Source organism: Desmodus rotundus, chromosome 2, assembly GCF_022682495.2.
Source record: "Desmodus rotundus isolate HL8 chromosome 2, HLdesRot8A.1, whole genome shotgun sequence".
NCBI classification, from domain to species: domain Eukaryota; kingdom Metazoa; phylum Chordata; class Mammalia; order Chiroptera; family Phyllostomidae; genus Desmodus; species Desmodus rotundus.
The window spans coordinates 97,580,488-97,595,978 of NC_071388.1; the positions used below are offsets into that span (position 1 = coordinate 97,580,488).

A 15,491-nucleotide genomic window follows, 5' to 3' on the forward strand; every position below is an offset into this window, starting at 1 on the left:
ACCTTCGTGTCCTAAGAAAACCTCAGCCTGGGCCTCTGCCCTGCTGGATTGAAATTCCTTCTGTCTTCTGATAGCATGCCTATAGCACATGCTCTGGAACCAGCATTGGGGAATCTAAAAAGGGCTTTGGAATCAAGTCTGACTTCAGTTCAAAATCTGGCTCTATCCCTAACCAGCTGTGTGATCCCAGGCAAGTTACCTAACCTCTCCCTGTTATAGTTCCCTCACCTGAAACTGAAATAAGCACGACTTTGCAGGGTGGTTATAAGTATTATATGGGACAAGTATTAAGTGGCACATAGTAGTTATTCCATGTATTTTTCTATTATAAAGTGTATAATAGTTCTGTAAAGGAAATTAGTTGTGTCTCTTGGCTCCACCCTTAAAAAACCCCCAGACTTCCTGACTTTCCAACTGCACCTTTCCTTTAGGCCAGCCCTAATGTTTGAGTACTGCAGGTGGGTGTGCTCCCTACAGTAAGTGAACTTGACCTTAGAAGAGGTTCAGGGAGAAAATTCCATTGCCCAAGAAGTGGGTTGAACTAATCTTCATTTTTCTGGATCTATTTAGAAGACCTTTCCTCAGGAATCACTTTAAGACAAAAAAGGGGATTTTGGTATAAAGCAAGAAAACATAAAGAGGATTTCGAAATATAAATCTGTGTTTCCTGAACAACTACCCAAGACAAACACTTATATCATGTTTACTATGTGTCAGGCATAGCTCAGATCACTTTACAAATGCTAATTCACTTGACCCTCATAGCAACCTTATGAGCTAAGCGTTATTGTCCTAGTTTACAGCTGGGGAAACTAAGCCACAAAGAGGTTATGCAACCTGCTGGAAGTCACCCAGACATGGGGGTGATTTTAAGCCCAGGCTTTTCAGTGGGGACAGAAAATTATTGTACAAAAATGAGTGGAGAAGAGACCCCACCTAAAATTCATCCTTTTGACAAAGGGTTTCAGTATTATCACAAATGTGTATCCACAGCACTGCTGTCCTTGATGAGATGCCTAAGCCTGCATCCCAGGTGACTTCTATTATGAGGTGCCTCACTGAGGTCCCTCTTGAGACAATTCTAGGTAGGCCACTCTTATTTTCTTGGTTTATTTCTTTTGACACACATTTGATGAACATCAAATATGGGCCAGGCAGAGCTGGGGACACCAAGATGATTATAACAAGTTGTGGGCTCAAGAAGCTCATAGTCAAGTGGGGAAAGTTGAGAAATTAATCAACAGTCACATACATACTGAAGAAAGAGCTCTGCCTTTCTTCACAGAAGTAAGTCTCACTTTCTCTCAACTCAAAACCAGAGCCAGCACAATCATGTACAAAAGAGGTCCTTGCCGCAGTCTGCCCACTGACAGAGCTAGGCAGGACACCTTTCTTTGCCTCCTCCTCCACCACATCTCCCTCATCTCTTTTTGTTCTTTGGACTTCTTGTCTCCCTTCCTTTCTTTTTCTCCTGTCATTTTGCTTTTCTCTTAGTCACCTGAAAACCTTTTCAGGCCCTCTCCCAAGCACTTATTCTCTGAGCCTATGTGTCTTGCTAGTGTATTCAAACATCCAAAGGTAAGTCAAAGAATGAGAAATGTTGGAAGACATTGACACAGATCTTGTCAAGCTCATATCAGGCTGTTTCTTCCTGTGACACTGGCATTTCCTGTCCCTTGTGAACTTAATAGTGAACTGAACATTCCAAGATGTTCCCTTATTCAAATGCAGTTTGGCTGGGGATGCTAAGATCTGGAACATTTGGGGAGAGAGATCAGAGTAAGTACCAGAGCTGAGGAAGAGAAAAATCTGAGGACAAAGAGTAGCCTCTCTCCTGCCCCCTTAAGAGGCATCCCTGCATTAGACCTATCATAACAAAGCCCAGGTGGTGTTACTGGGAAAAGTGCAGCAGCCAGAGGGAACAGAGAAACTGCTTTGTTTGAGGCTTCAAGAAGGGGGACTTGGGTAGGTGATAGTGATAAAGATGAATAGACTGTTCTCCTGCTAATAATGCTTTTTAGTTACAAGCCTGTGAAGAAAGCATCTTTAAGAGAAAACATTTATCACGATAACTTTCTTGCTCCTCTTCCATTAACTCCATCATTCTACACCACCTTTCCTTAAAAGTACTTTCCTTAAAGTACTGTCATTTTCAGAATGCAGTTACTCCCGGGCGACCTTTTTTCTTGCTCTCAACCCATTGGAAGGCAGGGAAACCAGATGGCTCTGCCTCCCTTTCTGCTGCTTTTCTAGAACAGGTTCTTTGCCTTTGTTTCATCCATTTATCTGCTCAGAAATCCACCCATCAAGCAATTTATTAGGCTTTTGTGCAAAGTTCTCTGATGTCTACTCTAGAGGATACAAAAATGAAGAAGATACACTTGATGCTTTCAGGACCTTGAAATCTGTGAAGATACATTTAAATATAACAAAATAAATCAGACTGAAGAGATTTTGTGAAACTTGCATTGACTCTTCTTTTTACAATTTTAGACATAATATGGTTCTTTAAAAGCATGTCTCCTACATCTAATGCTTTCCCCCCTCTTCTATGAGCTCCAGGAAGGCCAAGTTGATCCTTTAAGGAAAGACAGTTTGAACACAGGCAAGAGCATAGGGATCCGCTTTGGAATCAGGATGGACACCTCTGACCCCAAGATTTCAATCAGCAGGGCAACATATGCGTGAGTCAGAATCATGCCTGGCTCCATGCAAGACCTTAGAACCAATAGAAACGTGCAGAGCCCCAATGACAGTAGCAAGGATGATGTTTACGTGTCCACAGTTCCTTTGTACGAGTTACTGCCCTTTCTTCAAGAGTGTTACAGTCAAAAGCATGCCAAAAGTCACTGCACACTCCTCCCCTTGAGAATTTCATCATTGGTTTAGCTGGCCTTGGGTAAAAAATCTAGGGAAGGAGCTGGTGAGGAGTGGGGTGGGTGGCGCAAGAGTAAGTAACGGATTGGAGACAGTGTTTTGGGGTGGGCAGCTGTGGTGTTTGGCACATTGTTTTTGAACCAGATAGGGAAAATGGGGGTATATTCTTTCTCTTTCCAACAAAGTCTCTCAAGGGTTACAAAGTCATCCCATGTAAAATAGATAACAGAAGCCTCTATATAACTGAGTTTGAAACCTGGGTCCCCAGATATCCTTCTTCATTTAACTATTGGGGTCAGTCAATTTTAATTGGGGTTGTTTAGGAAAGACTGAAGACAGAATGCATGCTCCACCTGAGTCTTTTTTACAAAATTTAAAATGGATTTTATTTATTTATTTTTAGAGAGGGGAAGGGAGGGAGAAAGAGAGAGAGAAACATCAATGTGTGGTTGCTTCTCACACACCCCCAAATGGGAACCTGGCCCGCAGGCATGTGCCCTGACTGGGAATCGAACTGGCGACCCTTTGGTTTGCAGGCCTGCACTCAATCCACTGAGCCACACGAGTCAGGGCTCCACCTGAGTCTTGAAGGATAAATAATTCACAAGGTATGCAAAGAAGGGAAAGGAATTCAAGATAGAAGAGGAGTGGAGATGCAGAAAGGCTGGGATGGTGGGACCAAGGATGTAGGGGCACAGAGAGTGAGAAGGATAGAAAGATGGCCAAGTGTAGAGCCTGCACAGTCTGTACTCATGAATGGTAGGCAGACATACTGGGACGAAAGGAGCTGGAGGAGGTGAAGCCCAACCATAGGACCCCCATGGGTGAGAAGAGTCCAGGGTCTCCAGAATTTCCCCTAGGTGCTGGAGCAGGTGTTTCTGTCACAGATGAAGTTTGTAACACTTGGAAACCCAGGGTAACCCAGTGGCAACTCTGAGGGCTGCTGTGTGTCCCCTCTCTGTGCCTCTGTTCCCCAGCCTGAGACCACAATTATGAAGAGACTTGTCTTGGGAGCCATTTCTCTTTTATTAACTTATCACTTGGACAACAAACAAATAGCACAAACAGACTACAAACCCACACGCACAATCAGTTGTGACATCTGTATGTAGAAGTAGATGACAGAAGGAGCTGTGCCACCAGGAGGGCCTCCCAATCCAGTGTCTTGATATTCATGAGTGTCAGTAGCCCCTGTGAGTCTATGACAAATCTTCTGTGGGACATTTAGAGCCGAATGCCCTGCCCCGGGCATGTCTAATGAGGCTTAGACTCCTGCACATGAACATGTACACACACAAGGATGGGGCAGAGAACGGCCTCCAAACAATAGCTCAGCAACAAGCAAAGTGGACCCTACAAAGTGGATCTGTGCTTTCCCTACGGCTCTGGCAGCAGACATGTTCCCCGCACTCATCCTTCACCAGCTCCCCGGCTCCCTTGGGAGGGGCAGGTGGGCCTTGAGGCAGTGAGGGCTGCTCCACAAGGAGAACCCAGTTTTGCTATCTTGGGGCAAGTGTCCTGGACTCCAGGGTGAACACATCTCAGCTTTCCCACACTACCCTTGCTTTATTGCCTGGGCTGCCAAGCCCTGCTTGCTACTCCCAGAAGAATGAGTAAGAAGCTGTATCCCAAGGAAAATCTACCAACTTGGAGTCCCATGAGCTATGCACAAGTCCTACATCAGCACTCTCCCGCAGTGTGACATTGTGAAAGTTACCTCAGTTCTCGAAGCTGCATGTTCCCCATCTGTCTACTTCCCAGGGTTATCATAAGGAATTACTGAAATTTGATACTGCCAAGTACTGTTCCAGACTCAAGGTAAATGATCGAAAGCCATTTGCTTTCCTGCCTTCTTCTCCCCATTTTCTATTTCCAGGTTTGTGTATCCACTGATGGTCGCGTAACCCCAATGGCACCAAAAGCGCCTCTTGACCAACAACAGGGCCTCCCACACCACAGCAGAAACTGCCAGTGTGCCGAACCTGCACCACTGGCGGAATCTAAGGGATGGACCACAGGACCAGAAGACAGCCTGGATATCAGCTGCCACTCAAACCCAGGAGTGAGATTTGGGTAGCCTGAGCCCTGACTGCCTCAGGGATGATGACGAGGTGCCGTGAGGGTGGGAAAACATGAACACCAAATAGTGCTGTAGAGGTGGCTGTGAGTCGGGTCTTGTCAGAGCTGGAACCCAGTGGGTGGTGCTGTTTATAACCTTTAGCAGAAACACAACCGTGCCACCTGCCAAGAGTGGGATACCCAAGGATGTAGGAAACTTATCTTCGTAGCAGGTCTGTCAACAAAAGGCCACTTTGATGCGTCATAGTCCTCAACTCTGGTTCTGCAGAAATTTTCCTGCCATCTCTCCATCTGTCTGTCCACCAGCCATCCATCTGGTATGTATTAAGAGTTTTGTAGAATACAGGCTGACCAGGACAGAAAAGCTTCTGTGCTCATGTAGCACCTTTTACCCATAGAGTAACTTCCATGTTCACTCAACTGGAGTCTTCCACAGGAATGCTGTGAGGTAGTAACAAGGCAGGAAATCCCCTTCTTTTTATAGATCAAGTGAGCGTAGGTGAAACATGGTAAGGGCTGGTCAATGCAGGGTGCTGGTGTGTTCCCTGAAGGCCAGACCTGGCCCTCCTCCTGGAGGCCTTGGTACAGCTCGTCCTGCACTAACCTCTATACCCAGACCTGCTCTGCTGTCTTTCACACCAGGGTGGGTTTCAAGTCATCTTTGAAGTTCACGACAGGCTTTGAGCGGGCCCACAGCTTTTCCCAGGAAGCCAGTCCCCCGGCACACTCAGGGTCACTGTCTGATGAGCCACTGTCACTGGAATCAGAGGAGCTCTGGAAGCAGATTTCACAGTAGGGCCGGTGGCAGTGGCAGAAGAACTCATCTGAGCTGCTGGACTCAGTGTCAAGGTAGTTGCATGGAGAAGAAAGGGAGGGACAGCCTGGGGACTCCAGGGACTGCAGCTGTTGCTGCTCAGACAGATCTGGTGAGGCTCTAGATAGGGGTGGGGCAGCGGGACACTGTGCCTGGCCAGAACCAGGAGGCTGGTGAGGAAAGGCTGCACGGCTCCTTCCAGTCCCCTGGGGCTCTGGCTGGCATTGTTTGCTGTCCTTCAGGGTGCCTGACTTGCCTTGAGGATCTGAGAATAGTAAGGGTTTCTTGGAAGAGGGTACCCTCAAATCAGCACTTTGGGGGTCCAAGCAGAGGCTGTCCCTGTTCTGCCCATTTGACCTACTTTTTGCACCAGATACAATCTTATTTGCCCGATGCCCCACATAGGAGGATACAGAGCCCGGAAAGCGTGAGCGAGCCCTCAGCGCTGCCCGCCTTCTCCTCACCATGTGAGGGCTAAAGCCCAGCTCCTTAGGGAGGGGCATCTTCGGGGCGCTGTGGGTAGCACTACTCTTACAGGGTTGCTGGGGACAAGACGGGGAAGAGTGGAGGGGAGCCTCGGGGCCTAGGCCCAGATCTTGTAGGACTTCCTGAAGCTTCTCCCTGATCACTGAATTGACTCTGGACAGCTGCTTTTGGGGCTCCTCTGAGTTCTCCAGCTGCCCCTGTCTCCTAGGAACAGAGCCTTCTTCACTTGGTATGAGACTCTGGTGGGAGGCCATGGGTACCTGGTCTCTTCTTTCTGCACCCTGGCTTTGCTGAGCCTGTGACTTCTGACTATAGCCCAAATTTAAATGATCAGAAAAGTCTTTCAAGTCAGACATCTTTTGCCCTGGGGAGGAGCCAGAGTCCTTCCCCGGTCCCTCGAGACTTTGTGCACTTGGTGAGGGCATTGAGGTAGTCTGGGAGTCCTGGGGAGCCACACTGGTATCATTCTGAGAGTCAGAGAGGCATTGCGAATGCCTTTGAGTTGCCAGGCCATGCACAGGGACTGAGGCTTGGCCGTCCTCGCTGTGGGAAGAGGCAGGAAAGACAGCCCACTCTGGGGGGTCATAGGTACACTCAGCTGACATCAGCCTCACTAGCTTCTCTTTGGCGTTGTTTACTTGTTCCTGCAGGCTTTCAATCACAGCATTTTTCTGTAAGATAAAAGCAAAACCATCAACAAAAGATGCCACTGAAGGTTTTCACACCATCTCCCATGGGGGAGAAAGTGTGGCACCAGGGGTCCTTGGTTTAAATCCCAGTTGCTCTGTGTATTAGCTGGTGAATTAGGCTCTGAGAAGGTGCCTCCACAAGGTGAAAACACTTCAAAGTGCTCAGCACAGTCACTGACACATGGCACCCCGTGAATGCGAACCATGATTTACTGCAGTGGGACCTTCATCTCCCCCCTATGTCCCCACTCTGTGGCATTGTCTGTGAGACAGGAGGTTGGAGGAGACACAGCTTGCTGCTTGCTGGCTGGGGCACACCCTTCTGAGAACTGGGAGGGAAAGGTCACTCTGCAGGACACAAGCCTGAAAAATGGCCCAACTCTGGTTTATCACACTTTTGCAAAATGAAGATGAATTCGAAGCACATCTCAAGGGGATGAGTGAATGGGGGAAACAAGTATTTTGCCTCTTGCTAAACAGACTAGAAAATGGAAAAACAGAGAGAAGGGTGGAGATTCCTGGGCCAAAGAGATAAGGTCAGGTATGGCCAATGAGAATCTCAGGTTGGTGTTACCATCTGCCTGGATGGACCGTGGGGTGGAAGGTGAAAAGTTACTGGTATCTCCTACAGAAGGGCAGGTGGAAGTATTGGAGAAGCTTTTTCTTTTTAAAATAGAATTGTTGGGTCAGACCCTCTGATAGCTTCATTCAACAGATCTAGAATGGAGTCCAGAAGATGAATGAGGCTGGGGCATTTCTGCTATTGAGCTGCCTACCTGTTGCATGGCTGTTAGTTGATACATGGGCTGTGCCCAGGAGGCCTGGCAGGTGTGAGCTTCAGAGGTGTGTCCACCCTAACCGAGATCATGGGCATGAAGTAGGGGAAGAGCCCCGGTGGTGGGTGTGCCCTGAGTATCCTCTGGTGGTACAGCAGCTGCTTCCCTAGCGCAGACCTTAGGTCCACCTCCTGAAATTTCTGATGATCAAAGACAGTGGAGCAGGGAAAAGATCATGATGGGAAACTGACGGTCTTGGGGCAGCTGGGATCGAGGGTTCGGAGGAAGTGATAACACAACCACTGTGTTCTAGGAACTGCTTGTCCAAATTCCAAAATGCTGCCTCATTGTGGCCATCCTCTTTAGAAGCTGAGGATGAGCATTTGGACACCCATTTATTACGCCCTGGAAATAAAAGGGTGTTTCCCTTCTTTAGAATACCTGATACAAGTTGCCTATGGACCAAATCTGTGGTGTCTTCTCAAGTTGAGATCGGAGAGTTGACCAGGACTGACCCTTTCTGAAAGCAGTATCTGGTAAACTAGTCCAGCCATGGTCTCTGGCAGCAACTCCAAGGCAGATCTACTGTTCCCTATTTATAAGCAGAAAGGTGATTTCTCTAATATTGGCTCTCCCAGTTACATCCTGGTTTACTCTACTTCTATTGTCATCGGGAGAGAGTCCCAGACCAGTGGGAAACGTGAATAAGGGGAAGGGACTTGCAGCTGAGCACCTGCCTCCCGGTTCTCTCTTTTCCTCACCTGCAGAGTGGTGAGGTCTGAGCGTTGCTGGGGCGATGTAGAGGATTTGGGGACTCCCCAGGAGCAGAGGGGATGAGTAACTGGGAGACATTCATTCAGGCTCTGCATGAGGCCCGGGTGCTGCCAGAGAGCTCTTTGAGCGTCACATAGGGGTGGCTGTGTTGACTGCCCAGGAGGGACCCCGACCCTCTTCCCCCTCCGCAGCCCGTCCTCATGAAATCCACCCTGCACATTGTCAGGCTGGCCTCAGGAGGCCTCTACTACCTCACTGAGTTAGGAGGAAGCCACCAACTGATGACAACTACCCGGCAAGTACACTCTCAGTGCTGTCTTTTGTGCCTTATCTGCGAATTTCTTTGAGTGTGGTAAAACAGGATAAATAGTGAGTTGGGAAGAATACTCTTCTCCAAGCAGACCAAACATCTGAAATTGGCTGGTGACAGATCTTTCAGAGAAAAAAGTGGGACTCTGTTTTCACCATGGCTGCATACTAATTAGAGGTGTGGTGTGAGGCACTGCCACCGTGAGACCAAAATCTGACCTATCATGGCAGCTGCATTTAAATGAGCTTATTAATTATTGCTTTTGGCACATCTGGGGGAGCAAAACATCCACAAGTATGTTTCATAAGGTATAGGCCATAAGGAGAAATGGAATCACTCTCTTGTTGCTATGGCACAAGGAATAAAAATAATAGGTAGGCTTCCTCTGCTGCAGAGTGTACAAGGAAGGTTCTACTTGCTGGCCTTCATACAACCTAGGAAGTTGGCAATGGATGCTGCCCTGCACGGCATCTGGGAAACCCCTGGTCATAGCAGCAAAGGAGGTGAGAATGACAAGGTAGACTCCCCAGATCATGGGAAAGTAAGAGGTGGTCGAGGGGGCTCATCAGAGGGAACCTGGAATCAGAGGCTGCAATCAAGTGGGGCTCAGGGTTTGTGCACATATGGAGGCAGGAGAGACACTGTGTCTTCTACCAGGCAAGGCCAGAACTGAGGATTTATATACTGGAACCTCTGTAGCCTACTCAAGGCCCCGGGATGGCTGCCGGTTCTCAGGCCTTTTCTGGGAAAGATGTACCAGGTGTAGGGTGTTGGGGCAAGGCCAGCTTTTTACTGCCTGTACATCTGTTCCCTATTAGGACCTTTCCTCTGAAGACTCAAGGCATCTTTTTGGATAGAGCAGATTCAGTCATTGCGTGGGAAACTGGGGGGTTAGTGTGGCAGAAGTACAAAAAGCACGTCATAAATTACCATAAGGCTAAAGAGTCAGGCCACTTGGCTGTTCCAACATTAGCTGATTGTGAATGAAAACCATCCCGGCTGTTCTTGCCAAGTCTCTGGCCTTCTGTTGAGCTGAGAAAAAAATTGCTTCTTTGAAGACTTTAGAGTATGAAAGGCAATGCTACTCCCTTGCCAGGTGGGGAGAAATCTGGCTTTGAAATAAGGTCCTGAATGCTTCATAAATAGTACAAAAATAGAGAAGAAGTATGACTGAAAAAGGTCCAGGCTGAGGGTGTGGTGTGGGAGCCTGGAGGGGCATGGACATCCAGTGCAGGGATGGCTAATCCCGCCCTCTCACACAGGGACTGCTGACAGCCACGTGTCCGTCCTGTCACAGGAAAACAGTTTCCCAAACTGCACCTACTCAGGTACGTTCTGTACTGAAGGAAAAATTAAAAAGACTATAATTTAGTGAGTGTGAAAAATACTGACTAATTCTTCTGGGCCCCATGCCTTCTTCCTGAGGCAGGGCAGCCTCAAGCTTTCCCAAGTGCTTTCTGCAAACCCACACCACAGTGCCCAGTTCTGGGAGGGGTGCCAGCTTGGGCTCAAGTACAGAAGGAAGAGGGGCTGGGGGCTCCCCAGTCCCCTGTTGGTGCTACTATGATATTCATAGGACCTATTCAGTGCCCCTCCCCATCCTTAGACATTACTGACTCTCTGGGTTGGTGGGATGATTGAGATCTCTAGTTAGAACCTGCAAATACAGTAAGGGGCCCTAGAAGATCTTGTGAATGAGGACACTACTCTATGTAAGGAAAGAGCGTGTCATACAGAAGCAGCTCGCACCCACTACAACTCAAGGCCTTTATAGTGCTGTTCCTCTGTTTGGAAGGCTTCTCCCTGCACTCTTTTCTGGCCAGTTTGTGCTTAACCTCCAGTTCTCAGCTCACAGTCTTTTCTGACAGCTCTAAATTAGGTTCCCTTGTCCTTATCATCCACTTTTCTGCCTTATCACCCTGATTTTTTGCCTCCATTATTCTATTGACCAATATCTATTTCCTGCATCCGACTGTGAGCCCCACGAGGGTAGGGACCACGTTTGTCTTGTTCATCAGCACTTAGCACAATGCCCGGTACATCTGTTCAGTGAGTGAATAAAGTGGGTGAGGTCAGCAATGGGAGAGTCCCTGGGGAAATGTTGAGGTTTTGCCTGCTGCTAAGAGACGTGGGGGAACGGGAGGAGAAGAAGGAACATTAGCAAAGTGACAGCTGGGGCCCACTGGTGCCTGCCTGGAGTTCTTTATAGAGAATCCACCAGGCAGGGGTCTCACTTACTTCTGTGAGGAGTCTTTCCATGGAGGTTTTCTCTCCTCTAGCGTGGCCCTCACCATACTGAGTAGGGCAGCTTTTGCTGGGAGTGCTGAAATATTTGGCCATGCATCTAACTGTTTGGTTTTCCTCTTCAAATGCCTTCCATTGCTTCAGCTGTTAAATAAAAGAACACATGTTATTTATTTAATTACACACCCCAAAACACATTCTCTTACTCTTTCTCAGAAACACCAAGGAATGACAGTAATACACAAATGCACAAACTATTCTCTCCTCAGAACATACTTTACTCCGGGAAGTCCATGGACAGTAATGACAGACAGCATAGAGAATGTTAAGGTTATAGAGTTTTTAAAATGCCAAAGGAAGATGACAGGTAGATGACATGGAGAAATCTTAGCTTGATCCACTCATTGCTGAACTGGTCAAAGAAAACCAGACTGAAGTATACTCCTAGGGCCATATTCTAAAGCCAGAGTTTATGAGCTGTAACAGGGTTACACAATCTAAACACTAGGTTTCAAGTGAAGCTGTTTCTAGTTATGCATAGCTGTTCTCGATTATCCTCATTCGTTAAGTAATGGTGTGCTCACAGTGACTGAAAACCCAGTTCCTTGCTGGAGGACTTCTAACCCAAATCAGTAATCAAGGCTCAGGTGGAAAACCCCAAGTGGCAATATATCAATAAAAATGATAGAACATTAGGTCTGTGATATGACCATCTTTTTTTCTTGACAAACGAGGGGAGACTCAGAAGGCGCATGAGTTATGCAGACAAGAGAGCAGCAGAGCCACAGCTGGAACCGGGCGCTGTGCCACACCACGTGACGTGACACAGTTGACACAGACGGACCCTGTTAACTGTGGGGTCCTCGGGAAAGTTTTCCAGGAGATACTGGCTTTGAGAAACAATCTGTGGGTGCACGGGCTAGTTTAGTTTAACAGGGATGGAACTGAACACAGATCATTTACACGCGGGGGCCATCCTCCTGAGCCTTTGGGACACTCTACCTGGAGAAGGCCAGTGACATGGATGCCAGGGGAGGACACAGTGCTGGAGGCTTCTGTTTTTCCCTTAGGAATTCTCATAACTAAGAGTCCTAGTGACATACACCAGGCACTCTGGCACCCTAGAAACGATGCTGGTGACTGTGGGGAGCCTCATGGGGATCCTGGGACTTCTTTGCTCACTCATCATTTACTAACTGCAATTTGGTAAATCTCAGGTAGGATTCTAAATCCTCCCATCAGTTTCAATACCACATCTCACCCAAGTCCTCTTGGGTCCTCTGTTGACTCAGCAGGACCCTTCATGATATCAGGTGTCAGTGTGATCCGTACTGGGTCAGCCCAGGAACCTCCCCTGCAGATGCCCTTCTCCAAAGCGTAGGGTTCTGAGAGCTCACCACCCTACTCAGGCGTTATTGGAACCTGGCACGACAGGGTCACTGTATGGTCTTGAGTGGATGAAGCAGATGCCCAGGGTTGTTCCTAGTGTTGACCCTAGCAGTGTCACTGTATCTTGGCCCCTTCTCAGGCCCCCTCATTTCCTCAGCAGTACAGCTTTTCCTCTCTTCCCCAGCACCTTCGGTCTAAACCCCTCCCACCCCCGGCAGGGTTGCTGTAGGAACTGCTCACACTGGTGTAAGGGCACTTTCAGGCCTTTGGGTCTGTCTCACCCTAAGCGGGCCAGGTGGAGCCAGAGTGTCCCTTGATGAAAGCCACCTTCCCCACAGTTCCCAGTTTGTGAAGATCCTGGTCCTTCAGACTTGACCCTTAGAGGTTTCTGAAATATCGCAATAAAAGACCCTCACGTCACAATTTCAGGACCTCTCCGTGACTGCTCCTCCAGAAGGACAGGCACATTCTTGGTTTTCAGCCTCTGGGCTGTGCGGTGTGGCAGGCTAAATAACAGCCCTCCAAAGATGTTCCCCTCCTCATCCCTGGCACTTGTGTCTATGTTCTTCACCTTACACGGCAAAAGGGATTCTGTAAATGTGCTTAAGGATTTGAGATGGGAATATTATTCTGGATTATACCAGTGGACCCACTGTGATCATGAGTCCTTGTAAGAGGGAGGCAGGAGGGCCAGAGTCAGAAAAAGAGAAGTGACAATGGAAATAGAGGTCAAAAAGAGATTTGAAGATGTCACACTGCTGGGTCTAAAGATAGGGAAGAGTTTGTGAGTCAAAGAATGTAGGCGGCCTCTAGAAACTGAGAAAGGCAAGGAAATGGACTCTTGCCTAGAGCCTCCAGAAGAAACGCAGACGTACTAGCACCTTGATTTTAGCAAAATGAGGCCTACTTCATATTTCTGACCTCCAGAACTGTAATACATTTAAATTGTTTTAAGCCACTGTTTGTGTTCATTTGTTAGCAGCAACAGGAAACTAATACAGTGGTATTAAATCTCAAGTCTTTAACAAGACCTACTAGGCCCCAGTAACTAGGGCTTTGAGAAGCTCACCTCCTAACCTTCTGCCACGCTCCCCTTCCTTCAATTTGTGCTTCAAAAAGTGCAAAGATTTGTGGTGCTCCAAACATAGCCTGTTCTCTCTCACACCTCTCTGCCTCTTGTCCCCCCATCTGAATGCCACCCCCAACCCCCCCGCAAATCTGCTCAGTGAACTCTTGCTTCTCCTACAAGACTGGGCCCATTTTCTGAGATGTCACTGAGTTCCTAGACAGGTTGGGACACCCTTTCCTCAGCATCGTGTAGCATGCCTTCCTCTAACACTGAAGACCTGTATTATAGTTCCTGTCATGTCTGCTCAACTACACCTAGATATGGGACCACATGTTGAACTCCATGTTCCCCACAGTTAATAAATGAATGGATGAATAAATGAAGAAATGAAGAAAGTTTTCCTTTAAAAAGTTCACCAATCTAGTAAGTAGGGTCACTGAGACATAGACAGACAACTCGAAGGCAGGTTAGAAAGTCCTAAGTACTTACAGGAAACACTTTGGAGGGTTGGAGGAGAAAACAATGTCCTATCTCAGGACCCATCTGCCTCTCAGAGGTGGAGGAAGGAAAGGAGAAGTTGTGTGTGGGGATGGTTCACATTCAGGTTACCATCAACAAAAGTAGAGGCTGGCTCATTTCTGGTGATGTCCTGAGTGTTTGGCATAAACACTCAGGCATTTCATGAGGGCCCCTGTGGAAGGCTACTTGGTCCACCTGCTTTTCATTCATTTCACTCAGCTCTCTAGTGCCATCTAGCCACCCTTGTGGTATCTGTGCCTTTGTTTTCATAAACCCCACCCACGCAGCCCAGTCTGAAGGCTCATTGTCAAAAAGGAAGTGCTCCCCAATTGATAACCCTCCATTTCTGTGATTCTGTTCCTATTCTAGTTGTTTGCTTAGTTTGTTTTTGTTTTTGTTTTTAGATTTGGTTGTTAATAGCTGTGACTTTGTTGTCATTTTACTGTTCATAGTTTTGATCTTCTTTTTCTTACATAAGTCCCTTTCACATTTCATATAATAAGGGCTTGGTGATGATGAACTGCTTTAACTCGACCTTATCTGAGAAGCACTTTATCTGCCCTTCCATTCTAAATGATAGCTTTGCTGGATACAGTAATCTTGGATGTATGTACTTGCCTTTCATGACTTGGAATACTTCTTTCCAGACCCTTCTTTCCTGCAAGGTTTCTTTTGAGAAATCAGCTGTAGTCTAATGGGAACTCCTGTGTAGGTAACTGTCTCCTTCTCTCTTGCTGCTTTTAAGATTCTCTTCTTATTTGTAATCTTGGGTAATGTAATTATGATGTGCCTTGGTGTGTTCCTCCTTGGGTCCAGCTTCTTTGGGACTCTCTGCTTCCTGGACTTCCTGAAAGTCTATTTCCTTCACCAGATTTGGGGAGTTCTCCTTCATTATTTGTTCAAATAAGTTTTCAATTTCTTACTGTTCTTCTTCTTGTGGAACCTCTATGATTTGGATGTTGGAATGTTTAAAGATGTCCTGGAGGTTCCTAAGCCTTCCTTATTTTTTGAATTCTTGTTTCTTCATTTTGTTTTAGTTGAATGTTTATTCTTTCCTTTTGGTGCAAACCATTGATTTGAGTCCTGGTTTCCTTCCCGTCACTGTTGGTTCCCTATAGATCTTTCTTTATTTCACATAATGCAACTTTCATTACTGCCTGGGTCTTTTTTATGCTGTTGAAGTACCCAGTGAGTTCCTAGAGCATCTTGATAACCAGTGTCTTGAACTGTGCATCTGATAGGTTGTCTATCTCTTCATTGCTTAGTTATATTTTTCCTGAAGCTTTGATCTGTTCTTTCATTTGGGCCATTTTTTTTTTTTTTTGTCTCAGCAGCCTGTTTTGTAGTAAGGGGTGGAGTCTTAGGTGTTCACCAGGATGGGGCAACACACGTCAATGTGTTGTGACACTGTATGTGGGGGGAGGGGTCAGAGAGGGAACTGTGCCACTTGTTCTGATCTCTGCTG

General features: G+C 47.1%; 1 protein-coding gene across 3 annotated transcripts in view; it reads right to left on the bottom strand.

The window, feature by feature from the left end:
* Positions 1 to 4,247: 4,247 nt before the first annotated feature.
* GPR156 (G protein-coupled receptor 156) overlaps positions 4,248 to 15,491 on the bottom strand; it is a 100,671-nt gene continuing 89,427 nt past the window's right edge. For all 3 annotated transcript variants that reach the window (XM_045186069.2, XM_024578187.3, XM_053918413.1), the window contains 2 exons: positions 11,044 to 11,193; positions 4,248 to 6,927 (listed from right to left, as the gene is read on the bottom strand). In XM_045186069.2, coding sequence (XP_045042004.2) covers positions 5,590 to 6,927; positions 11,044 to 11,193 — 1,488 coding nt within the window. In that variant the 3' untranslated portion in view covers positions 4,248 to 5,589. The remainder of the gene's footprint in view (positions 6,928 to 11,043; positions 11,194 to 15,491) is intronic.